The sequence below is a fragment of the Colobus angolensis genome, unplaced genomic scaffold (assembly GCF_000951035.1).
Source record: "Colobus angolensis palliatus isolate OR3802 unplaced genomic scaffold, Cang.pa_1.0 Scaffold166, whole genome shotgun sequence".
NCBI classification, from domain to species: Eukaryota; Metazoa; Chordata; class Mammalia; order Primates; family Cercopithecidae; genus Colobus; species Colobus angolensis.
The window spans coordinates 1,440,395-1,467,873 of record NW_012114777.1 but is presented as its reverse complement, the minus strand read 5'-3'; the positions used below and the strand labels follow the sequence as shown (position 1 = coordinate 1,467,873).

The 27,479-nt window shown below is 41.7% G+C and overlaps 2 protein-coding genes across 4 annotated transcripts in view; one reads left to right on the top strand and one right to left on the bottom strand.

The window, feature by feature from the left end:
- TMEM68 (transmembrane protein 68) overlaps positions 1 to 20,607 on the bottom strand; it is a 39,579-nt gene extending 18,972 nt beyond the window's left edge. Inside the window, exons 1-4 of one of the 3 annotated variants that reach the window (XM_011937575.1) lie at positions 20,469 to 20,607; positions 9,458 to 9,502; positions 8,182 to 8,575; positions 1,525 to 1,692 (exon numbers count right to left, since the gene is read on the bottom strand). In XM_011937575.1, coding sequence (XP_011792965.1) covers positions 1,525 to 1,692; positions 8,182 to 8,506 — 493 coding nt within the window. In that variant the 5' untranslated portion in view covers positions 8,507 to 8,575; positions 9,458 to 9,502; positions 20,469 to 20,607. Of the gene's footprint in view, positions 1 to 1,524; positions 1,693 to 8,181; positions 8,576 to 9,457; positions 9,503 to 20,432 lie in introns of all 3 variants that reach the window. The other 2 variants (XM_011937574.1, XM_011937576.1) reach the window with 2 other exon arrangements.
- Positions 20,317 to 27,479, top strand: part of TGS1 (trimethylguanosine synthase 1) — a 51,099-nt gene continuing 43,936 nt past the window's right edge. The window contains exon 1 of the mRNA XM_011937577.1: positions 20,317 to 20,931. Within this exon, the coding sequence (XP_011792967.1) occupies positions 20,831 to 20,931 (101 nt within the window). The 5' untranslated portion in view covers positions 20,317 to 20,830. The remainder of the gene's footprint in view (positions 20,932 to 27,479) is intronic.

Sequence of the window (27,479 nt, the reverse complement as noted above, 5' to 3'; positions counted from 1 at the left end):
GAGTCTCGCTCTGTCCTCTAGGCTGGAGTGCAGTGGCGCAATCTCCGCTCACTGCAAGCTCCGCCTCCCGGGTTCACGCCATTCTCCTGCCTCAGCCTCCACAGTAGCTGGGACTACAGGCGCCCGCCACCGCGCCCGGCTAATTTTTTGTATTTTTAGTAGAGACGGGGTTTCACCGTGGTCTCGATCTCCGGACCTTGTGATCTGCCCGCTTCGGCCTCCCAAAGTGCTGGGATTACAAAACAGATTTTTTTTTAATGTGATCTTCACGGCTGTGTGCAGTGGCTCACACTTGTAATCCCAAACCTTTTGAAGGCCACAGTGGATCACTTGAGGCAAGGAATTTCAGACCAGCCTGGGCAACATAGTAAGATCCCATATCTAAATAAGTAAATATAAATAATGTAGTACTCAATCTTACTGTTATAAATTTTATCAGGCAAGTTACACATGATAAGAGACATGATATAGATACTCTTTAGGGTAGTATAATATTATGTGAAGACAAAAATTCATCTTTTTTTTTTTGAGATGGAGTCTTACTCTGTTGCACAGGCTGGAGTGCAGTGGCACGATGTCAACTTACTGTAATCTCCGCCTTCCGGGTTCAAGTGATTCTCCTGACTCAGCCTCCCAAGTAGCTGGGCCTACAGCAGGCCTATTAGCCACCATCCTGGACTAATTTTTGTATTTTTAGTAGAGACGGGGTTTCACCATGTTGGCCAGGCTGGTCTTCAACTCCTGACCTCAGGTGATCTGCCCACCTCGTCCTCCCAAAGTGCTGGGATTACAGGCATGAGCCACTGTGCTCGGCCAAGACAAAATATATCATGACTTTTTATTTTTTTTAAACTAATTTTAATTTGCTATCAAACTGAGTTATCAAACTCTAATTATAACAAAATTAAACTCCAAAAATCAGTATTTCATGAAAAAATTCATTACATGAAAAATCAACTGAGCTCTAAATCAAAATATAAATTGGTAAAAATCACAATTTATGTTTTTAAAGTTACAGTTCAAGATACAACTTAGAAAAATAACAAGTAAATACCTGCTTAAAAAGGAAAATTTACTAATTGGGTAGATATTCACTATGTAGCTAATGGGTACGCTAGAAGCTCAGACTTCACCACTACACAATAGATGCATTAAGAAAACTGCACTTATACCCCCTTAATATATAAAAATATATTTTTTAAAAAAGGAAAATTTAAAAACATTTTTAAAAAACATTATGTTGTATACCATAAAGTACAATTTTCACTTAAAAATAAACAATTTTAAAATGTATAAAATAAAAAATGAGCTAACATTTTTGGCCAAAATGTCTTTATTTTTAGATATATTGCCTAAAAAGGATGATTAGATATTCCCATATTAGAGTTCCAAGTTTGTTACATACACCCTAAAAAGGCAAAAAGCTTTTTCAAATGACATTAGAGAGCTTAAGATAGAGATGACCACATAACTTGGTTTTGTTAATAAAACATTTTTACATTACTATCTACAGTGAAAGTTTACCTGGAATTTTAAAGACAAAGTGATCAGCTACTACTCGGCAAGTTCTGCCTTTGTGTATAAATATTTTGGCCATGAAATAGTAAAAATCTATAGGAATAGCTCCATGATAAAAAATTATAAGCGCTGGTCCATCTTCTGGTATTTTTTCCATTCCATGAACTTCATAACCTGTTCGAAAGACAAAATGCATACACTTAAAATAAATTCATTAATTTGTTTACACTAAAGGATGGTTGGTAGCTCAGCCTTTTCTCACAAAAGTCCACTAGTCTTCCTGGTTCTCTTCCCCTTTCCCCCTTCTTCCCTCTCGTTCCTCTTCTCTTTCTTTCTTGAACAAATCAGTCCTACAGCCATTAGGTGGGCTACAGTGAAGCGGACACCTGTTCGGAGAGGTGGCCTGGAGTATTGGCGCCAGACACTAAGGAGGGCACCAACACAGGTGGCGTGGAGTGGGGAGTCAGCCAGAGCAGTCATGAGGGCACCACACAGATGACAGCCTATCACAGGGTGGGGGGCTGCTGAGGGGGAGGAGAGGAGGCAAGGGTCACGGAAGCTTGGGGGTCACAGCCTGAATGAAATGGGGGCATCCACAACCAGCAGCAGCCTGGCAGGAGGGGCCAGAGCCCAAAACAGGTGGCCTGGTGTGGGGCATCACAGCCTGAGCGGCTAGCCAGGACACTGTATAGAGTGGTGGCCTGGCACAAGCAAGGAGAGGGCATCCATGAGTTGTAGGGGAAGGCAGCAATGATGGGAGATGGGTAACACACAGGGGGACTGATCAAATGAGTCAACATAGCAAGAATAATGGGAGCCAGGTTTCACCGTTAGAGGACGGGGTTGAAAACATTTAAAAAGGAGAGTATTATTAATAAGAGAAACTCTGTAGCCGGAAGGGAACATCACTCCCACCCTACTAATGAGAAAAAGCCTGGAATACAAATCTTTTTTCTTAAGCATGTCAGAGAGCAGTGGTCATATGGCAACCAGGCGAACTGAACTTCAAAGGGTGATAAACCCCTCTAAGGAAAGATAAAAACTGAGAATGGGAGGAAGAGGCAGATGCCATAAAAGTAAGAAGTGACACATTAAAAAATACTTAAAGTCCTAGGGTGGGCTAGTATTGAATGTAGAAACTCTGGAAGCCCCAAGTAGTCACTCTCCAACTTCTCCACAGACCTCAGTGTGTGCTCACAAGAAAGATCAGAGGTGAAGCTGGAGAGTAGAGAGCCCCTGCTAATGGTACAGGGAACAAAAATCCCCACTCACTTCCTGGAATTTTCTCTCATAGAAGCAAAACCTGTCAGACACTGGGAAAGGGGCAGGAAACCCTTTCACTCCCTCTGAGAAAAGGGTATATGCAAAAGGGTATATGCTGGGAGGAGCAGAGCTCCACTCCCCTTCCCCACACACTCCTCCACCCTCACCAGCCCAGTGTCAGGTAAAAGCTCACTATTCTAGAGAAGGGGTAGAAGCAAAATACCTACCGCTGGGCAGTAGGGGTGGGTGGCAGGAAACCCTGGGGGGCCCAGAGTACTTAAGTGACATAAATCAGAGATCTACCACAGAGGCAGTGGCAGCAAACTTGTTCCCATGACAAAACCCCCAACACAAGGAGAAGGGAAGGGAACACAGAAAGCCTTACTAAAGAACCGCAGGAATAAAGAACCCAATAAGATTTTAGCTAAACCTGAAAACTGAGGAGTGCTGTACCTCAGCTCCTGGGTGAATGAGGGCAGGGGCATGAAGAAGGGGTGTGAGGAGTCCCATGTACCCCCATGTGGAGTTATAAGCAAAGGTGACCTTTTCCTGGGGTCACAGGAGGGGCATGAAGAGACTCCTCCTGTGGCAAAGGCATACAGGACTGAAGATGGAGCAGAAACAACCAAAAAACCCCTCTACTTCAGGCCCTACACTATGCACAAGATAACAGTAGGAGTCTGAAGTCTGTGCTGAATTGAAGGTAGCTGCAGCGCAGCAATAAAAGCCAAATCCAGTTCAACCACTCAGTAAATTGAATCCACCGCCAACCAACCACCAATGGCCTAACAGATTCTTAGTCATAAATACTATTTATGAGCCAATTATCAGTCATAAATACTATTTACCCATTGTTCTTTTACAATGGCCAGAATTGGATTAAAAAATGACGTAAAATAGCAAGAAAAAAACCCACTGTCAAGAGCTAAAACAATTAACACACCCAAAAGTTGAAACTATCAGATGGAAACTATAAAATAACTATGATTAATAAGTTAAAGGGGAATGCAGTGGCTCAAGCCTGTAATCCCAACACTTTGGGAGACTGAGGTGGTAGGACTTTTAAGCCCAAGAGTTAAGAGACCAGCCTGGGCAACATGGCAAGACCCATCTCTGCAAAAACATAAAAAGATTAATTGGGCATGGTGGCATGTGCCTGTAGTCTCAGTTACTTGGGAGGCTGAGGCAGGAAGATTGCTTGAGCCCAGAAGGTGAAGGCTGTAGTGAGCTATGATCATGCCACTGCACTCCAGGCTGGGTGACAGTGCGAGACCCTGACTCTAAAAATAAAAATGAATAAATAAACTTAAAGGATCTAGTGGAAAAGGTTGATACGTGCGCAATCAGATTAGGAATTTCAGCAGAAAGATGGAAACTATAAAAAAATAGAGTCAAATAGGAAGGCTGTAAACTTAAATGAACTCTAAAGATTTGATGTTAGTAACATAACAATGTTAATTCCAATTTTAATGGGTTTACTGAGGTTAAGTATGAGAACATCCTTATTTGCAGAAGCCACCAAATAAGTTACAACTTCTCTGAGATAACATGACCTACAGTAAATTTAAAAATGAGTCATAAAATAATTCATCAATAAAAACAGAAAAAGTAGGCCAGGTGTGATGGCTTAAGCCTGTAATGCCAGTTCTTTGGGAGGCCAAGGCAGGAGGATTGCTTGAGGCTAGGAGTTCAAGATCAGCCTGGGCAAATCAGTGAAATCCCTGTCTCTACAAAAAAAAAAAAAAATTTTTAAGTAAATACAGGCCGGGCACAGTGGCTCATGCCTATAATACCAGCACTTTGGGAGGGTGAGGCGGGAGGACCACCTGAGGTTAGGAGTTTGAGACCAGCCTGGCCAACATGGTGAAACCCTGTCTCTACTAAAAATACAAAAATTAGCCAGGTGTGGTGGCATGCGCCTATAGTCCCAGCTACTCGGGAGGCTGAGGCAGGAGAATCGCTTGAACTTGGGAAGTGGAGGTTGCAGTGAACTGAGCTCACACCACTGCACTCCAGCCTGGGACACAAGAGAGAGACTCTGTCTCAAAACTAAGTAAATAAAAAAAATACATATTTTTAAAACAGGAAAAATTATTAGTGACCCAATGTAAAATAAAATACCATTTACACTGTTACATATACACAGATACCACAATGCTGTAAACTTTAAGTTCATTCACAAACATTAGACTTCATTTTTATGTATTTAAACAATTCCTTAGAAACGTCCTCATTCTATTCATGAAAAAAACAAAAAAGATTTTGTACAACCTTATTACATGTGGGGGAAAAACTTTAATCACAGATTTGAACTAGATTACAAGAAAATCTCTGTCCTGTAGTAGAAGCAAGATCAGAGGCTCATGCCATCCCTGCCCCTTCCTTCCACACTGCAAGCCCTATTTTACGTCTCTGCAAACAGAAGAAAGGGTTTCAGCAGTGGGAGTAAATGACAGGATGAAAGGTCATCCTGGAGAGAGGATGATATCTGGAAGCTTCCTGCTAACATACGCCCAGTTCCAGGCTGGCTCTTTGTTCTCCTCCCTTAGCTAACATTACCTGCCTGCTGTCCTCTATATGGCTACCAAGGCCAACAAATTTATTTCTTACAGCAACGCCGTACTGTTGGCAGTTAGTAGGGAATAGAAAAATATTTAAGTAAGATCCACCTATGCCTCAGAGGAAAATATCCTATGTATTTGATCACAGAAGTTGGGAAGTCAAGATATTCTAAGGAGTGAATGAAATGGTGATCATGGCACTAGCCATAAAATCCACATTCCCTTCCCATGTCACCACTGTCAGACACACCATTACAGACACGGCTTCCACTGGTCCTGGCAAAAAGAAAAAAGTGAGCATCCAGAGATCAAGGGCAGAATCAGGATCAAAGAAAAAGGATGAAAAAGAAGGAAATCTAGAGTGGTTGTAATAGGAAAGTAAGTTCTTAGGGCCATATTCCTCCACATAGAACAGCTATCTCTAGAAAGGCTGCCATTTGTATAGAAGACAAAACTAAAGTCCAGAATATGGAAATCTGAAAATATCAGTCTGTTTCTTTCCTTAAGTGTATTCCTGTCTGATCAGCTAAGAAATAAACATTCAAAACATAAAGACTTCAGTCTAAATTTCAGAGCAGGAAATACATTTCTAAAGTAGTTTATAAGATCTTCACAAAACAGATTAAAGTAAGTATGATAACTGTGATTCTAATATGAAATAAGCTACTCAAATGGACTTGAGAATGTTTTGAAAAATAATTTAATGATATTCCGAGATTTTATGTTTCCATGTTATACAATTTCTTTCCAATTATATAATTCTAACTCAAGTAATTCAATTTACTTTAAGCTCTACAAAACAGTCACTGAGTTTGTCTGAGGATCAATTGTCCCATCAAATACATTTTCTGAGCAATAAAGAAACTCCTTTGAAGGATTCTATATAGAATATTACCAAGGTTCTCTCTGTCTTTACAGAGTATGTTTTAAAATAATAAACAATTGAACTACTCACATAATACCAAACCACCTGGTTGAAAGCAGAAAAATCCAATTAATCAAATATTTTTTTAAAAAAGTTTACTATAGTGCCAGTAAACATGAAAACCTAGTACTATTTAACTGTGTCACTCTTAAAGCCGATATGATCATACTAGTCCCTGCTGAGAAAGTATCAGTGCATTACCACTCTAGTCCAACGCTTTCAAGCCCCTTAAGGCCCCCATTGCCTATGAAGTGACATTACATTATTTCATGTATCATATGAACTAACTGTGGCTCCTAGAGTACTTTTCCACCTTTGTGCTTCTGCTCACGTGGTTGCTATTCTTGGAGCACTTCTTGTTCATGTTTCCCTGTCTAGCAGTAGAAATCTTACTGCACTTTAACTCCTCCTCCCTCAAGACTACACTCAGTCCCCAAGTTCTGTCTATTTTACCTCCAAGAGCTCTCTCAAATGTATACTCCCAGGTATCTGGGGTTGTAACCTGGCTCTATTCCTAGTATACCCTGGGCAAATAGCAACCTCTCTGTGCCTCAATTCCTCATGAGTAAAATTGGGGTACCACATAGACTCCATTATGTTATGAGATTTAAAGCAGTTAATTTATGTTAAGCATTTGATAGTGTCTGGCATAGTAGGTGCTCAAAAAAATTTTGTAGGTTCGTTAAATATGTATGTAGTATTAAAATGACAACACATTAGTCTAATAAGCATGTCATTGGTGATTTTTGCTAATAGCAGCCTAATAGTTCAGTGATATATATCCTCAAGCGTCATTTTAAAGTCTGTGCTTCCTTCCATGTCCTTCTATGAAACCACTTTGATGCTCAACAACATAATACAGAAAGCCAATGTTTGTTACATGGCTATTGAACCTTCAGTAATTTTGTGTAGTCTAAAAACAAGAGACCAACAAACTAGGTATTGGTGGAATAACGAAGTAAAAGTTGGTAGAGTGAAACACTAAACTCTTAAAAACCAGAGGGCAACTTTCATGATGGCCAAACAAAGAAGAACCACCAATCATTAAGTATACAACATCAAAATTTGTCGAGTAATAAAGAAAAGAATGACTATCCTGGAGAGAAACCTATTGCTATCTTATTTATTCAGAAAGACACACCAACCTCAGGAATGAATCAACAGAAAATGCGTAAATTTTGGTATGCAAATTATATTTAATATAATATTATTTAATATTTCATTTTATTAAATCCACACTGGTAAAGTCAAACTTATTTTGAACAGAAGTAAATGCTAAACAATTGAAGCATTTTTTTTTTTTTTTTTCCTGAGATGGAGTCTTGCTCAGTCACCCAGGCTGGAGTGCAGTGGTGCAATCTCCGCTCACTGCAAGCTCCGCCTCCTGGGTTCACACCATTCTCCTGCCTCAGCCTCCCGAAGAGCTGGGACCACAGGCGTCCACCACCATGCCCGGCTAATTTTTTTTGTAGTTTTAGTAGAGACGGGGTTTCACCATGCTAGCCAGGATGGTCTCGATCTCCTGACCTCGTGATCCACCTGCCTCGGCCTCCCAAAGTGCTGGGATTACAGGCGTGAGCCACCACACCCAGCCAACTGAAGCATTTTTAAAGCAGTTTCTATAGCTTTAATTAGTCTCTTACTCTTTTAGATGTTTTAAATATAAATTTTCATATTTCAGCTTATAGTCTACAGTGCTGCATGGTTGTTTCATGGAAACTAATGTCTATGGGAAAACTCATTTTAAGAAACACACGTGCATATGCACAATGCATGCAAACAGATAACAGGGAATAGTAAGTATCACTTCTATTGTATGTTTCAGGATCTTCTCAATCAATAAAATGGAAGGTAACACAGTTCCAATGCAGCATATATGAATGGCAACACAGAGGTGAAAGTATCCTTGCTTACCATGCCAAACGGCTGCATGTCCATCCCACAGAGTTGCCACCGTTTTCCTTGCACCATCCCATAAATTATGAGAGTAGGCTTCTTTTAATACATTCTTTCTCTTATAAATGTGTAAGAAAATAATGGTAAGGTAGAGAAGAAAGATAGTGAAGTAAGGAAGTATTAAAAGTATTAGTGGTGTAAAAACCCACAAGAGATAGTTTGCAAAATTCAAATAGTCCTCCAACTGCTCCACACCAAACCATTCTTCGAGTATGTGAATCAGACAAAGCATATAGGGCACAGAATCCTGTCCTAGACCACAGGTTTGATTTTTGTCTATCATTTTTCTTCAGGTGAAAATGACAAATTCAGTTTCTTTCTTCATTGCCGTAGCAGGTCGTTAATTTTGACACTAGAAGAGAAAAATAATCCAGCATTATTTTCTCCACAGCTATAAAGTTAAATGTTTTACTCTACTTAAATAGTATATAGAGTCATTTCTTAATACCAAAAATGAGTAGATGGTTAATGGTTAACTTTGTTGCAGATTTAAATGTGAAAATTATAAAGTTTCATCTAGCTGTTTATGAAGTGTGTCATGTTTAGCTTTTGAAATAATTCACCATAATTGAGAGAAGAAAATAAAGCTGATGAGGATAACAATTTCAGATTGATTTTAATAATTTGACTCCTATCTTAACTGGATCATGTTGAAAACTTAGATCTTAAACCAGGTCATATTGAGATCACTTTTTTTTTTCTTCTTTGAGATGGAGTCTTACCCTGTTGCCCAGGATGGAGAACACTGGTACGATCTCGGTCACTGCAACCTCCGCCTCCCGGGTTCAGGCAATCCTCCAGCCTCAGCATCCTGAGTAGATGGGACTACAGGCATGTGCCACCACGCCTGGCTAATTTTTGTATTTTTAGGAGAGACAGGGTTTCACTATGTTGGCCAGGCTGGTCCCAAACTCCTGACCTCAAGTGGTCCACCCACCTTAGCCTCCCGAAGTGCTGAGATTACAGGCATCAGTCACCATGCCCAGCCATATTGAGATAACTTTGCACAAAAAAAAATCAGTATCTATCTAATTCAGTAAAAGTAACCCAATTCTTTAGGAAATGATGACATACATTTACAGATTTTTTTTAAATAGAGAAACAGATTTACAAAAAAGTTCATTATGCAATAAAAATTTATCAGTACTGCTTTTATCTTAAATCTTAAATGACTGAAAATATAGCTGTGTAATTATTTTACAAATTCACTCTCTAAAATAGTTATTTGACTTACCAGAAGTCAGATAAATATCTTGTCCCAAACTTCAATGTCTGTATTCTGGAAAGCACAGTAAACAAATGTAAGAAATAAATTACTAAGAAAAAAAGATAATCATTAATACCTAAAATTAGAATTTCTATAAAATCAACAGCAAGAGACATTTATAAATGTTTGAGAAATATGATCATAGGCCCACACTGGTATATTACAATTAAAAAGTACATTCATGCTATCATTGCTTTGGTGAGGACAACTCTATACTGTTTAGTGTCACTATATAGAGCCCCATCTAAGAATTTTTTTAAACAAAGCTTTCAAAAGCTTTGTTTCTTAGGAGAAAAAGTATGAAAATGTATAACTGACTATGATTCTTTTTAGTAACTTTGCCAGATAAGCTGAAGGTGAAACATAATATTCAATTACACAATTATATTAGCCCTATGATAATATTTTCCTACAAAAGATTTCCTTTCTCCATACTTTGATTCTATTCTTACAGCTATTTTATCATTATTCCATACTATATAACCTTACTGAAAATTATCTCAAGTCCTTTGTATCTGAGGCAAAAAATGAATAAATGAAAGCAAAGGATGAAAGGAGAGGAGGAGATGTACATATAAGAAAAACTTATTGTTTTTATTCCAAGATTACCTTGCTAACTGGCTTATTAGGAGGGCAGGCACTGACTTGTTCTCCCAGGAATGAAACATTTCATCTAACTTCCTTGTAACCAATAGCATTTACTTGTGAGAAGTCTGGGTCTGTTATGGTAACAGGAGATGAACATAGCAAACATTGAGCCCACAACTTGGGCTTTATTTACATCATAATCTAATCAATCCACATAAAAAGCCAAATCACTGGCCGGGTGCGGTGGCTCACGCCTGTAATCCCAGCACTTTGGGAGGCCGAGGCACCCGGATCACCTGAGGTTGGGGGTTTGAGACCAGCCTGACCAACATGGTGAAACCCCATCTCCACCAAAAATACAAAATTAGCCAGAAGTGGCGGTGCACGCCTGTAGTCCCAGCTACTTGGGAGGCTGAGGCACGAGAATCACTTGAACCTGGGAGGTGGAGGTTGCAGTGAGCCGAGATTGCACCATTGTACTCCAGCCTGGACAACAAGAGTGAAACTCCGTCTCAAAAAATAAAAATAAAAAAAGTCAAATCACTATAATTTACCCATGTTTGATCATTTAGAATGCAACATAGCAAAATCTAAAAGTTTTATTTAATTATTTTTAATTTTATTTTTGAGACAGATTCTCACTCTGTCGCCCAGACTGGAGTGCAGTGGCAATCTTGGCTCACTGTAATCAGTGCCTCCCGAGTTCACGTGATTCTCCTGCCTCAGACTCTCGAGTAGCTGGGACTACAGGTGTGCGCCACCACGGCTGGTTAATTTTTTTTTTTTTTTTGTATTTTTAATAGAGATGAGGTTTTGCTATATTGGCCAGGCTGGTCTTGAACTTCTGACCTCAGGTGATCCACCCGCCTCGGCCTCCCAAAGTGCTCAGATTATAGGTGTGAGCCACTGCACCCAGCTGAAATGTAATACTTTTTAAAATGAGAGCTTTTCCCACTAGGATAGCTACAGAAAATCACCAAAAATGGAAATTATCAAGTATTTGATGATTATGTAGAGAATTTAGGATTTCCTATACTACTCATGGGAATGTAAAATGGGATGGCTGCTGTGGAAATCAGTGTGGCAGTTCCTCAAAAAGCTAAACATAGAGTTACCATATGACCCTGCAATTCTATTCCTAGGTATATATCCACAAAACGACTGAAAATATGTATTCACATAAAAATTTGTAGACAAAATTTTTATGTATTCACATAAAAAAATGTTCACGGCAGCATTATTTATAATACTCAAAGAGTGGAAACAACTGAGTGGATAAATAAAATGTGGCATATACATACAATAGGATGTTGTCCAGCCTCAAAAAAGTCACATACTGTATGATTCCATTTCTATTAAATACCCAGAGCAGGCTAATCCATACAGACAGAAAAATTAAGTGGTTGTCAGGGCTGGGGAGGGGAGAATGAAGAGTGACTGTTAATGGAAGAAACAGAGGTATCTTTGGGATAATGAAAATGTTCTGGAATTAGTAGTAATGGTTGTAAAATCTTGTAAATATACTAAAAACCACTGAACTATACACTTTTAAATAGTGAATGCTATGGTAAATTACAGCTCAACTTAAAAGAGCTTTTAAATGTTGTTAATAAATTAACGAAATACATAACCCCTCATACATGTTAAAAGCAGCTTTTCCTAGCCCTGAAAACCAATCAGCATTTTTATGATCTGACCCTAACTACTGCTTAATAAAATTTCCTACAATAATCTAGTCACATTTCCAATTTTTTTTTTGTTTTTGAGGAGTCTCGCTCTGTCGCCCAGGCTGGAATACAGTGGTGCTCACTGCAAGCTCCGCCTCCCAGGTTCACGTCATTCTCCTGCCTTAGCCTCCCAAGTAGCTGGGATCACAGGCGCCTGCCACCACGCCTGGCTAACTTTTTTGTATTTTTTCAGTAGAGACAGGGTTTCACTGTGTTAGTCAGGACGTTCCCAATCTCCTGACCTCATGATCTGCCCGTCTCAGCCTCCCAAAGTGCTGAGATTACAGGCGTGAGCCACCACGCCCAGCCCACATTATCAATTTTTAACAAGATAGTAAAATCCTGTGATTTCTTTTTCTTTTGAGACAGAGCCTCACTTTGTCACCCAGGCTACAGTATAGTGGCTCACTGCAACCTCTGCCTCCTGGGTTCAAATGATTCTTGTGCCTTAGCCTCCCAAGTAGCTGGGATTACAGATGTGCACCACCACACCCGACTAATTTTTGTAGTTTTAGGAGAGACAGGGTTTCACCATGTTGTCCAGACTGGTTTCCAACTCCTGGCCTCATGTGATCTGCCCACCTCACCCTCCCAAATTGCTGGGATTACAGTTGTGAGTCACTGCACCAAGCCAAAATCTGTGATTTAAAAACTTTGTTTCAGGCCTCCCCAGACAAACTGGTAATAGAATGACACTTCTTATCCTCCTAATCTACATTGTGATTGATTCTACATACTTAAAGAACACAGTAATGGGAAGAGGGTCACAGTACAGGCAGAGATCCAGTGAGTGGACTACGTGGAAACTTTTGTTGAGACCTAGTAGTCCCTTAACACTGCTGTATGTAAGATCCCTGCCCACAAATGGTCATTCAAACTTGATTTTGATTTAAACCCTTTCAGAACCAAAACTCAAAAGGTGTCCCATTCAGTCTCCACAACCACCCATCAGAACTACTAAAAAGGTCTTCCTTATACTTATTCCCCAGTAACTTTTCCCTACTGGACCTAGTTCTGTACCACAGACCCTCTTCCACTAAACAATCTTGTAAGTTTAAAAACAGCTGCCATGAGCCACAAAATTCCTTCTCCAGTCAGAATCCTTAATTCTTTCAACCACTTATCAGCCCCTGGTTTCTTAACCTTTCGGCACTCAAGTCCACTCCAGTTGCTGACTCCAGTTATCTGATACTGACAATACCGTGTATGGTAACACCCTGTGCCTCGGTTTGCTAAAACCTATAAAACTAGGATAATAATCCTATCTAACTCATGAGATTACTGTGATTAAATGGGCTAATCTGTGTAAAGATTGCTCTAGGCACAATACCTTACATGTAATCAGTGTTACGTGTTTGCTATCACTATCATTCACAGAATCACAGCAGCTTTTTTGGTAACTCTATCATGCTAACTCATTCAGCTAAAAATATGCTACTATTTTCTACATCTCTACAAACTGCACTTGAAAAAAAACTTTTTGAGTCCAGCAAAGGTTATACATCTAATCTGCTTATTAACTTTCATGGAATGGGCTAAGACATAGCCCATCCTTTCAGTCTGTTTCAGGAACACAGTGGATGACATGAATGGGCTCAGGAGCCAGACTGCACATACTGGAATACTGGCTTTACAATCTTAAGCAAGTTACACCTCTCTGTGTCTCATTGTTTCTCTGAAAATGAAGATGATAAATCATTCTATAAAGACCTATTTAGCACCTATGTGCCCTAATATGTACCAAGCATTTCCTCAGAAGCAAATAAAGCAAAGTCTACACCCTCAAGTGGCTTACATCCTAGAGGGGGAAGATAGACAATAAACAAAAAACTAGTAAATACATACTAGGTCAGATGATGACAGGTACTAGGGAGATAGATAAACAGCAGTGTAAGAAGAATATGGAGTTCTATGTCAGGCACAGGAGTAGGGGAAAGGAGGGGGTTGCAATGTTATATAGGGCATTCTGGGAAGACCTCTCTAAAAGATATTTTTGAGCAGAAACCTGAGGAAGTAAGGAGGCAAACCGTGTGGATACTTAGGGGAAGAGATTCCTAGCTAAATGAACAGCAAGTGCAAAATATGTGCACTTGGTGTGGCCTGAGGAGCAGCAAGGACGCCAGGCTGAGAAAGTGACAGGGAGGGCACTCGGAAATACACCAGAGAGGCAACACCGTAGAGCTTTCTATGCATGCTTTTATCTAAGTGAGATGGAGAAGGCATCAGAGGGCACTGAGCACAAGGGTGAGGTTGCCTGGTTTGGGTTTTAAGTGGCTGCTGTGTTGAGAATATACTGCACAGGGAGCAAATAGGATGTTATTGCAATAATTGCGATAAGTGATGAAAGTGGCTTACATACATGTGGCAGAGGGAAGGCAGTAGGAAATGGTCAGTTTCTGGATATATTTTGAAGATAAAGCCAACAGGATTTGCTAATAAACTGACATAGAATCTGAGATAATTATATGGTGTTTTGGCAACCTGGGTTTGTATCCTGGGAGACTCTGCCACTTACCGTGTGACCTAGCAAGTATTTAAATATCTTTCTGCCTCAGTTTCTTCATCTGTAAAATAAAAATAACAGCCATCTACCTAATAAAACTATCCTGAAGATTACATGTTAAAAAACTCTTAGAATAGTGCTTTCTGCCATATAAGCATTAACTATTGCTATCATCATCATCATTATTATTTGCTTGCTTCTAAAAAAACGGATTTGCAGGAAGAACAGGTTTCAGAGTGGGATGGAGATCAGGAATTCCACTTTAAACATGTTAAGTTTAAGATGTCTACTGGACATCCAAATGAAGACATTAAGTAGGCAGCTGGACATCAGTAGTTTAGCAGAAGATCAGGAATAGGATATAGGGTATAAGTGGATGGCCCTGATATAAATCTAGGAATTGGTAGCATATAGACAATATTTTAAACCATGGAACTAGAGAAAATCCCTCCAGGGAACAAATGCAGAGTAAAAAAGAATTTCTGGCCAGGTACAGTGGCTCACACCTGTAATCCCAGCACTTTGGGAGACCGAGGCGGGAGGATTACCTGAGGTCGGGAGTTCGAGACCAGCCTGACCAACATGGAGAAACCCTGTCTCCACCAAAAATACAAAATTAGCCAGGCGTGGTGGTACACGCCTGTAGTCCCAACTACTCGGTAGGCTGAGGCAGGAGAATCACTTGCACCTGGGAGGCGGAGGTTGCAGTGAGCCGAGATCATGCCACTGCACTCCAGCCTGGGCAACAGTGAAACTCAGTCTCAAAAAAAAAGAATTTCCAGGACTGAGTCTTGAGGCACCCAACAATTTAGAAATTGGGAAGACAATGACAAGCCAGCTTCTTCCTTGCAGCAGTAGTATCCTGGAAGTAAGAGCTTCAAGAAGGAAGGCATATTCTGCTGTTTTAAATGCTGCTGACAGGACTAGTAAGGTAAGAGATCACTTCCTTCCTGTAGGAGACAGCTTTAAAAAAAAAAAGAAACAAATGATAATTGCTCACTGGATTTTACAACACAGAGGAAACTGGCAAACCCTGATAAGAGCTGTTTTGGTATCGTGGGGAACAAAACACTTTGGACAGGAGAGGACAGGAGCTGCTCCCCTTTACCCTTGAAGTTCAAGAATGAATGGGAGAAAAGGAATTGGAAATAGCAAATATAAAAACTCACAGAGGAAACAGGTGGGTATCTGGAAGGGAACACAGGTGAGTTGTTCCTTGCTGTTGCTGTTGCTGCTGCTGCTGCTGCTGCTGCAGCTGCTGCTTTTAAGATAGAGGCCAGGCATGGTAACTCACACCTATAATCTCAGCACTTTGGGAGACTGAGGCAGGAGGATCACTTGAAACCATAAGTTCAAGACCAGCCAGGCAATATAATAAAAACTCATCTCTAAAAAAAAATATAGGCCAGGTGCAGTGCCTCACACCTGTAATCCCAACACTTTGGGAGGCCAAAAGGGAGCAAATCACTTGAGGCCAGGAGTTCAAGACCAGCCTTGGTAACACAGTGAAACCCCATCTCTACTAAAAATGTAAAAATTAGCCAGGTGTGGTGGTGCATTCCTGTAATCTCAGCTACTCAGGAGGCTGACGCACAAGAACGGCTTGAACCCAGGAGGCGGAGAGCAGTAATCTGAGATCATGACACTGCACTCCAGCCTGGACAACAGAGTGAGACTCCACTCAAAAAGAAAAAAAAATTAAAAATTAGCCGGGCATGGTGGCACATACCAGTGGTCCCAGCTACTTGGGAGGCTGAAGGGGGAGTATCACTTGAGCCTGGGAGGTAGAAGCTGCAGCAGTGAGTCATGATCAAGCTACTGTACTCCAGCCTCAGTGAAACAGCAAGTGACGCTGTCTTTAACAAAAAAAAAAAAAAAAAAAAGGCCAGGCACAGTGATTCATGCCTGTAATCCCAGCACTTTGGGAGTCCAAGGTGGGTGGATCACTTCGGGTCAGGAGTCCAAGACCAGCCTGGCCAACATGGTAAAGCCCTGTCTCTACTAAAAATACAAAAATTAGCCAGGCATGATGGTACATACCTGTAGTCTCAGCTACTTGGGAGGCTGAGGCACGAGAATTGCTTGAACCCAGGAGGCAGAGGTTATGTAAGCCGAGATTCTGACAGTGCACTCCAGCCTCAGGGACAGAACGAGTCTCCCATCTCCAAAAAAAAAAAAAAAAAAAAGGAGAAAACATAGCCATGTTCAATGTCAACAATAATTCATCAATGGGAGAGAGAAATGGATGATGTAGCAGAGGAGATAACTGTTAGAGCTCTGTCCTTGACTAGGCCAAAGGGGACAGGATACAATGTACAAGTGGATGGCCCTGAGAAGTTTGTGCCAGATACTATTCTAAATATATCAGTAAATAAAATAGTTATCTGAGAAAACATACGAAAAACACTTAGAATACTTTCTGGCACATAGTAGGCACCTAACAAATGCTGGCTAAATATACAATTGAACTGTGTTCATCTAAAACTTTTTTTTTTTTTTTCAGACAGTCTCGCTCTGACACCCAGGCTGGACTGCAGTGGCTCGATTTCGGCTCACTGCAACCTCCACCTCCCAGGCTCAAGCAATTCTCATACCTCAGCCTCCTGAGTACCTGGGACTACAGGCAAGCACCACTATACCCAGCTAATTTTTGTATTTTTAGTAGAGACCGGGTTTCGCCATGTTGGCCAGGCTTGTTTGGAACTCCTGGCCTCAAGTAATCTGCCCGCCTCCGCCTTCCAAAGTGCTCCGATTACAGGCGTGAGCCACCCCACTTGGCCTCATCTAAATATTTAATAAAAATCTGGATGAAAATGGTATCCTAAAACCTGCTACTAGGGAACTATCACAGGAATTTGAATAAAATGCTTTTCAGTAGATAAAATGTAGCACTTACTTTTGATAATATGACAAAGTGTCTTTAAATCTCAATGAATGCAACCCCTTAATTGTGCAGATAACAAAAAAAGTAAACACAGAAAGCCAAGTTTGCTTGCTTAAAATTACTAAACTAATTCAGTAAAAGACAAGAACTAAAATTAAGATTTAGTCCTCTTACCTCCTGGTCTGGCTTCCAATACACTTTCTTTGATATATCTCTCTTTTTCTCTCTTGACAGAAAGACTGAAAATATTAAGATTGCAATTTCTGTCTTCCCTATACTTCTGCCTGGCCCTTCCCCTTCCCGGTCAATTTACCTTGAGATGTAACTGATTCCTTATCACTTTATTTCAATCCAAGAAAAATGACATGGGCCGGGGTGGCTCATGCCTGTGATTCCAACACTTTTCGAGGCCAAGGTGGAAGGACTGCTTGAGTTCAGGAGTTTGAGACCAGCCTGTGGGCAACATAGTGAAACCCTGTCTCTACCAAAAAAATTAAAAGTTCGCCAGGCATGGTGGCACGTTCCTGTAAGTTGCAGTTACTCAGAAGGCCGAGGCAGGAGGATTGCTTGAGCCCACAGAGTTAAGGCTGCAGTGAGCTATAATGATCACACCACTATACTCCAGTCTAGGCAACAGAGCAAGACCCTGTCTCAGAGGGTAGAAAAAAAAAACCAAAACTCTATGTATTAGAAGATGTTTTGGGGGAAATACAATATTTTAGTTACCAAAATTCCAGGCTATTTTCCCCTGCCCCTAAAAATCTAAAATAAACATAGTCTAATGCATCATATATGAAGTATCTTAATTTTCCTATCTAGAAATCATGTAACTTTTGTAAAAACACGTAGACAAGGCCGGGCGCGGTGGCTCATGCCTGTAATCCCAGCACTTTGGGAGGCATAGGCGGGAGGATCCCCTAAGGTCAGGAGTTCGAGACCAGCTTGACCAATGTCGAGAAACCTTGTCTCTACTAAAAACACAAAATTATCCAGGTGTGGTGGCACATGCCTGTAATGCTAGCTACTTGGGAGATTGAGGCAGGAGAATCACTTGAACCCGGGAGGCGGAAGTTGCAGTGAGCCAAGATCGCACCATTGCACTCCAGCCTGGGCAAAAAGAGGGAATCTCCATTTCCAAAAAAAAAAGTTGACAAGCTCAAATATCACCATATTAACATTGATAGTGAGGATATGGACCTTATAGATGGTTAAAATCAGAGTATTTCAAAAATTAATACATCAGAACAGAGAACTTTTTGGCTTTCAATAAAACCTTAAGAAAATGTATCTATTTTAGGCTGGGCTCAGTGACTCATGCCTATAATCCTAACACTTTGGGAGGCTGAGGCAGGCAAATCACTTGAGCCCAAGAGTTCAAGACCAGTTTGGGCAATATGGCAAAACCTTGTCTCTACAAAACACAAACACACACACACACACACAAAATTTGGCGGGCATGGTGGCATGCCTGTAGCCCCAGCTACTCAGGAGGCTGAGGTGGGAGGATTGCTTGAGCCTGGGAGGTGGAGGTTGCTGTGAGCCGAGATCGCGCCCCTACACTCCAGCCTGGGTGACAGAGCAAGACCCCGTCTCAAAAAAAAGGAAGGAAGAACGGAAGGAAGGAAGGAAGGAAGGAAGGAAGGAAGGAAGGAAGGAAGGAAGGAAGGAAGGAAAGAAGGAAGGAATATATATTTTGAACACCCATTACCAGTACTTTTCCATTTTACTTTCAGTACATAAGCCACATTGAGAACATTCTGAAAATGCCAATTAAAAGATATAGCCACTGAAACACAAGTTTTCCTGTTTCCTTTCTGCATATTTAATAATGGTTTAACAGAGGCACAGCACTGTTTTACTGAATAAGACTTCTACTTCAAACCATGAATAAAGCTGCAGTTTAATATTTGTCAAGAATAATCTAATCCGTTTAGCTTTAATACTTTTTTTATTTCAAGCTTTAAACTCGAGGTTGATACAAATTACCCTTCAAGACCTTTTTTTTAATCCTAGAATGCCCAACTTCTAGCTAAAATCTTACACTCTGTTTCATAATTACTGTTCTACTCTTACTATCGTAACCCAGCTACTCATCCCAATAATGCTGCACATCTATACTGGTATATCTGTAACTGTGCAGCACTCTTACCTTCTTGAACCACCAAAATCAGTCTATCTCTGACCTCAAAGCAGGGCAGCAGTAAGGAGGTGGGAATAAACATTTGAAAATGAATACTTCCACTAACTAGTAAATGTGGCCAAAATGCTAGTGACCATTCAAAATGCCGGAATATTAGCTCAGTTTTTATATAGTTCTAAAGAAGTACCAATACCATTTTGGCATTTCGTAGCACCAACCACGTCCTAAGCGCTCCAACTTCTCAAGTCTGAGCTCGTCTCTGAAGAAGCTGCCAGTGCAGCCTCCATGAATACCACACACCAAATACTGCTTTTTACAGATCCAGCAATGCTGCTGTTTCCATTTGCTCCATCCTATTTATGCGCACATGAACATTTTTTTCTTATTAGATAATTAGTAACTTGAAGGCAGAGACCTGTTTTACAGGCTGCAAACCCCAGGGACCGAGACAGCACTTGGCGCCTACAAGGTCCAAACCGACGCCAACGATTAAGAGCACAAAAGAAAGGTGTAATATACATCGTTTCCTTTAGTTCTCCCTGCAGCCTCATGTAGTAGTTACTATTAATTATCCCCATTTCACAGGTGATCAAAGTTAGGCTCAGAAAGGTGAAGTCGCCTGCCCAGGTCACAGGTTAGGACCAGGATTCCAAGCCTGATCGGTCTGGATACGAACGCTCTACCCACGCGGCCTTCCCCCTACACTCTCGGGATCACCACACACTTCCCCTCGGTTTTTACACTGGAGGCTCGACCTGGGTCCCGGAACCAGCGAAGTCAATGGGCAAGCCTAGAGGCCTCTAGTGAGGCTAGAGACGCCTCGCCCCACCAGATGCGTTAGGATGAAACTCGCCGAACCGAAGGTTTTAGAGCGCGAGGGGAGAAGAGGGGCGGGAAGAGCAAGCTCATTTGACCCAGAGGAGGAAGGATCTCCACACCCAGCCACTCTGGCGACGGAGCCCGGCAGGAAGCCGAGCCTGCCCGCGCAGAGACTGGGGATTCCGAGGCGGCTTCTGGGAGACTGGACGCGCGCGGCCTCTGCTGCTCCCAGCCCCGCCAGACCCGACGCCCGGGCAGGAGAAGCGCGGGGGCCGACGCACCTCAGAAAGGCGGGGGCAGGAGCAGCTCTCCTTTACCCTAGAGCGGCGACAGAAGCTCTTCGGGGGCTCAGTGGCCAAGGGGACGGACAGATTTGCGCGGCGGATTCCTCCTAAGCTACCCGTGTGGAAAAAGTCAAGCGGAGGCTGCAGGCCGGGCCGCGAAGGGGGTGACACCGCTCGTAGTCCCGCCCCTTCCGGTGGCGGCTCGGAGCCACTTCCGCCGGCGGCGGCGGCGGCGGCGTCTGGGCTATCTCCCGGCGCGAACAGCCGCGGTCCAGTTCCTAATTTCTCATCCAGGGCTTGCCGGCGAGGCCTGGTTTAGGTCTCCAGTAATCGAGCCGAGGCCGGGCAGGCGCGACCTGGGCTGCGAACGGCAGAGCTGCCTCAGAAGTGGTAAAATGTGCTGCGAGAAGTGGAGCCGCGTGGCGGAAATGTTTCTCTTCATTGAGGAGCGGGAGGATTCTAAGATCCTGTGCCTTTGCTCCAGGGCATTTGTAGAGTAAGTAGAAACGAGAATCTCTTCATTTTCTAGCACAGTCATTACCCAGAAATGTAGGTATTGCAAACGTCGTTGTAATTTATCTCTGAAACCGGCCAGAGCATCTGACCCTTGGGCACTGTGATGTTTAAGAAAAACAAAACCCTCAGACATGACGGAGTGGTCGCCCGCTGCCGTTAATTTTTAAGTGAAGGACCACATCTACTTGTTAGGCTGCTATGAAAAAATGTCGTAGGTGCTATATGCCATCTCATATTTGTGAATCGAGGGGACATTTAAAAATTGGGGGAAAGCTACATGTAAAATGAAATCTCTAGTGGATATGATGTCATAAAGTGAAAGTTTAAAGTTGAGTGACTTGCTTTGGTTAACGTCTTTTTTTAAACCTGAAAACCTACTTAAGCCCAAATGCACATAATTAAAACTTCAAAGTAGTTGAGATAAAAGACAACTATATTTACATCAGTTTTTGTGATATCTTTATTTTGGGGAAATCTTTGTATCAGGTAAAAATTGCCCTACATGGAAAAGAGCTAGTATGCGGGAAAAAAACCGTCAAGATGAATTCTAGGAATTGTTTTCTTTATATTAAATGCGTGAGTTAAGCCACTTGAATCTCTATAACGGATATATTAATCTCACATGCTTATTTTGTTAGAGTTAAATGTTGTGGAGTTGAATTTTATGTGATAGACTTTTAATATAGTTTAATATAGTAGGTTTTAAGTTTGAAGGAATTCATTTTTCTCGTGTAATTTTGTGGAGTAATTTGAAAACGCAAAAAGAAGTTAAGCGTGTTAAATTTAATGTAAAAAGTATTGTAGCCTTTTTTAGTCAGGCATGCATGTAATCATACAATCATTCTGAAAATGTTTTTTGTGCTCTTGTATATCAAGTATGCTGGTAGGCACTGAGGTACAAGACATTCTGTCCCTACTTGTCTTGAGTTTACTTGCTAGCAAAGAAGATCAATATTAAGACAATTGGTTACTTTATTACTTGGTTGGTTATAGTTATAAGTGCTATGAGAGAGAAGTGCAGGGTGCTGTGAAAACAAGTTTTTCCAAGGGTCACAGAAGTTTCTTTGAGGAAGTAGCTTTTGCAAAGAGGTCTAACGGGAATAAATTGGGGTAAGTTTCAGTGGGAGGAAGCGTTCTCTGCAGGCTGAACTCAGTAAAGGCCTTGAGGGAGCAAAAGAAAGCCTGCCAAACTGAACAAAATGGCTGGGAGGGACGGCGGGCACGGTGGTGCACGCCTATAATCTCAGCACTTCAGGAGGCCGAGGAGCGAGGATCACTTGAGCCCAGAAGTTGGAGACTAGCCTGGGCAACATAACAACACCTCATCTGTACTGAAATTTTTTTTTTTTTTTAAATAGCCAGCATGTGGTGGCACATGCTTGTAGTACCAGCTAATCGGGAGGCTTAGGCCGGAGGCTCTCTTGAGCCCAGGAGATCCAGGCTGCAGTTAGCCATTGTCGTGCCTGGGTGTCAGAGCCTGTCCCCCCTCCAAAAAAAAAAGAAAAGAAAAGAAAAAAAGACTGGGAAAGAAAGAAGATAGGGTGTGCACGGTGGGCAGGGTCAAAACCTGCAGGACTTGTAGACTATCGGAAAACCTTAAGCTGGGGAATGACGCGATCAGATTTGCATATTTAAAATACTACTCAGGCCACAGTGTGGAGGATTGTTTGGAGGAAGAGAACCACTTAAGACCATTGTTTAGGCAAGAGATTATAGTGACTTGAATTAGGATAGATGGCAGTAGAAATGGAGAAAGGTGGAAAGATAGGAGAAAACTTGTTGGGGGTGGGGATTGAATTGTATTACTGCCTTTCACTGAGGTAGGGATCACTGGAGAATCATGGGTTTTATTTTGGGTCAATGAAGATGAGATCATGAGTTTGATTTTATATATTTTGATTTGGGGGTACTTGTAAGATAACCAAGAGTATAAGCAGTTAGATATATTGATTTGGAGCACTGGAGAAGTCTGGGCTAGTTTTAAAAACTTGAGCCATTTAGCCTTAGATAGTAATTGAACCCATTAATGAAGTGTGGGGGAGTGGGATCTATCTTTGAGGAATTGCCACACTTTTTAAAGACAAGAAGAGATGGATTAACTAGGAAACAGACAAGCCCAAGTACACTGTCACCAAGTGTTTCAGTGAAGGTATAGTCAACATTGGAAAGCTGCCAAAATATCAAGCAAAATGAGGACTAAAAGTATCCACTAGAATTGACTAAATCCCTTGGATCGATTTATTGCAGCAGGAAGAGCTGCAGACAAAACCCCTCAGACACCGAGTTAAAGAAGGAACGGGTTTATTTGGCCGGGAGCTTCAGTAAGACTCCTGTCTCAAGAGCCGAGCTCCCTGAGTGAGTAATTCCTGTCCTTTTTAAGGGCTCCCCAACTCTAAGAGGGTCCGTGTGAGAGGGTCGTGATTGATTGAGCAAGCAGAGGGTATGTGACTGGGGGCTGCATACACCGGTAATTAGAAAGGAACCGAACTGGACAGGGGTCTTCACAGTGTCCTTTTCATTGCCTTCTATTTATTTATTTTATTTTATTTTTTTGAGACAGAGTCTCGCTCTGTCGCCTAGGCTTGAGTGCAGTGGCGTGATATCTGCTCACTGCAAGCTCTGCCCCCTGGGTTCATGCCATTCTCCTGCCTCAGCCTCCCAAGTAGCTGGGAATACAGGTGCCTGCCACTACACCCAGCTAATTTTTTGTATATTTAATAGAGACGGGGTTTCACCATGTTAGTCAAGATGGTCTCGATTTCCTGATCTTGTGATCCACCCACCTTGGCCTCCCAAAGTGCTGGGATTACAGACGTGAGCCATGGCACCCGCACAGTGCCTTTTTTATGCAAATAACCGATTAGGTCGGGGGTCAGTCTTCAACTACTAGGCCCAGGGTGTGGTGCTGGGCTGTCTGCTTGTGGATTTCGTTTCTGCCTTTTAGTTTTTACTTCTTTCTTTAGAGGCAGAAATTGGGCATAAGACAATATGAGGGGTGGTCTCCTCCCTTACTTATTAAGTGCCACTACTAATTGTTTTACATTTTGTGCTGACAGAGGCACTCCTTAACCAAACTTTACACAGGCTCCTCTGAATGAGCTCTCCTTTTGATTAGGCCTTGTCATTTGGGACTGGTCTTCAACCTGTCTGGTCCAGTTTTAACAAGAATCCTTCCAAGTCCATTAGTTTTTTGTTTGTTGGGGTTTTTTTTTTTTTTTTGGTGGAGGTGGGGTGGTTCTTGGCTATTTTGTTTGTTTGTTTTGTTTTTTTTTTAGTCTTTGAAGGTTTATTTTGAGACTGGGTCTCACTTTGTCACCCAGGCTGGAGTGCAATGGTACAAGCACGGCTCACTGCAGCTTCAACTTCCCTGACTCAAGCAGTCCACCTAGCTTAGCCTGAATAGCTGGGACCACAGCTGTGCACTGCCATACCTGCCTGATTTTTTTATTTTTTGTAGCAACAGGGATCTCACCTTGTTGCCCACGCTGATCTGAAACTCCTGGATACAAACAGTTTTCCCGCCTCAGCCTCCCAAAGTGTTGGGATTACAGGTGTGAGCCACTGCACCCAGCCTAGTCCCTTAGTTTTGTTTTTTGTTTGTTTGGTTTTTTTTTAACTAGAATCCTGCTAAGTCCATGTGGCAAGAATCTTCCCACCCTTAGTATCTGATCACTCTGGCCTGCCCTCAGCAAGAATCCTGTTAGTATAGCAATAATCCCCCCACCCTGGATATCTCCCCTCAGTAATTTTCCATCCACTGACCACGCCCCCTGAATTCTGCCCATTGGCTATCTTCACCTGTCTTTGCTGTACATGAAGTTAAGCAAAATTTCTCTCTCTGTTGCCATTATCTTTTTTTTTTTTTTTCTTCTCTCTTTTGAGACAGAGTCTCACTCTGTCGCCCAGGCTGGAGTGCAGTGGCATGATCTCGGCTCACTGCAACCTCTGCCTCACAGGTTCAAGCAATTCTCATGCCTCAGCCTCCCAAGGAGCTGGGATTACAGGAGTGCACCATCATACCCAGCTAATTTCTGTATTTTCAGTAGAGATGAAGTTTTACCTTGGAGGCTGGTCCCGAGCTCCTGACATCAAGTGATCCGCCCACCTTGGCCTCCTAAAGTGCTGGGATTACATGCGTGCGGCTACCATTATGTTGATTACTATCACAGTTATCCTAAATAAAGCCTTTCTTTTCCGTTTTAACAAATGTCAGAATAATTTAAAAAATTTTTAAGCCTTCTAGCAGCCCCATGAGGTATATCTTGTTATCCTCACTTTATTCAAGTAGAAAATTGAGTCTTGGCTGGTTGTGGTGGCCGACACCAGTAATCCAAGTACTTCAGGAAGTTGAGACAGGCAAATCGCTTGAGCTCAGAAGTTCAAGACCAGTCTGGGCAACATGGCGAAACCCCATCTCTACTAAAAATACAAAAAATTAGCCAGGCATGATGGGGCACTCCTGTAGTCCCAACTATTCTGGATACTGAGTCCAGGAAGTAGAGGCTGCAGTGAGCCGTGATTGTACCACTGCACTCCAGTCCGGGTGACGGAATGAGACCCTGTCTCAGAGTCTCAGTAGTGGCCTAAAAAAAATCACATAGCCAGTAAATGGCAGCCTTGGAATTCTGCCCCACATCTGTATGACATGAGAGCCTTTCTACTATGCTACCAGTTGGCATAAAACACATTTTCATTGAATCTCCCTCATTAAGGTATTTAAGTAGTCTAAAGTCACTATAACAACTGGTGTTCTGTTCAGATACTTTAACATTAATATAGATTCGTGGAGATAGAGGACTATTCTGGAAACTGAAGAGCCTGTATTTCCCTCTGATCATACTCATGTGACAGTGTCTAATGGTGATCTCTAGTCTTTCATATAGGATACAAAAAAATTGTTTGATATGTTTTCCCCCCAACAGGTTCCTGAGTCAGAATTTAAAAGAGTAGTGACCTTATAGACAGCGTATCTATCTGCTTTTATAAAACTCAGCTGTGTGGCCTTGGGCAAGTCACATACTACTTCTGTGATCCCCTTTAACACTTTCAGAAAGGACTTCCTTTCCATTTTACTACTTGAAAATTAATCCAACCGCGTGCAGTGGCTCACACTTATAATCCCAGCACTTTGGGAGGCCAAGGCAGGCAGATCATTTGAGGTCAAGAGTTTAAGACCAGCCTGTCCAACATGGTGAAACCCTGTTTCTACTAAAAATACAAAAATTAGCTAGGCGTGGTGGTGCACGCCTATAATCCCAGTTACCTGGGAGGCTGAGGCAGGAGAATTGCTTGAACCTAGGAGGTGGAGGTTGCAGTGAGCCAAGATCACGCCGTTGCACTCCAACCTGGGCAACAGGGTGAGACTGTCTCAAAAAAAAATTTTTTTAAAGGAAAATGAAGCTGATTCACAGTCCCTTTGCAAAAGAGGAATTGCTACTTGTACTTCAGAGATTTCCAAGAATCTTTTATTCAGCATTTATTTCAGCCACCCAAGTGTCGGGTGCTGCAATAGAAAGATGACTTAGGCATCATGGTGATGATTGCTGTTTTCAGAGGTATGAGGATAAGAATTCAGGTGGCTGCTTAGAGCTCTAAGGAGAGCAGTATCTTTGTGGTATTACTGCAATCCAGTTTGGGTCTCCTGCTTTATAATTCAAGTCAGTAGTTAAGATTTATTTAGTCCTTACATGTGCTAGGTCCAGAAATTACAACAAATCTTCTCTATTTTTGAGGCCATCAATTCATCCAGAGTCATTATGCTCTGTGGATTAAGTTACACTAATCAAACTCAAAGACGGCTTTATAGAGAATACTTAGCAAGCATAATGGAAATTCTTCAAATGCCAGGCATTAGAAATACATCATTCCCGGTGATGAATGCTCTTGGAGATACTTAAAAGTTTTAAGTAAGAAATAGTTTTCATAAAAATTTAAGAGCTGGTATTCTCTTGTTGCTGATCTTTCTGCCTCAAATTAACAGTAGCCTTGGAACATACTAGTAATAACCTTGGACATCTGATTTACCTCTCACCCATGAGGAGAGGCCTTTCTGCCGCTTTCTCAGGACCTGACCTGTTAAGCTGGGCCCATCCTCCAGAAGGCTTATAGGCTAGCACTGTGGTGGGACCAAGAAGCGCACTAAAAAAAAATACCTGGCTCTATGTAGGAGATGCAGGCCAGGAAAGGAGAGTCATTTTGTAGTCAATGGAAGCCAAGACTACATGCTTAATTCACGGCCCACAGTATGATTGGGTACTGATGTTAACGTTTAGGAAGCCCTACTTCTAAAAGAGAAGAGAGAGAGAATGTAAGTTATGAAATATAAAAAGTTGAGAAGATTTCACAACTCACACCTCCAGAAAATAATACACAATTGGATTTGAATCAGAATGACTTCTAAAACACTGTTTAATGACCATCTTATCAATTCCATTGAATTTAACGTTTTTGAACTGAAACATGTATGCTTTTCATTACAAATAATTTCGCGTGTATTCTTTTTTTCTTTTTCTTTTTTTTTTTTTTTTT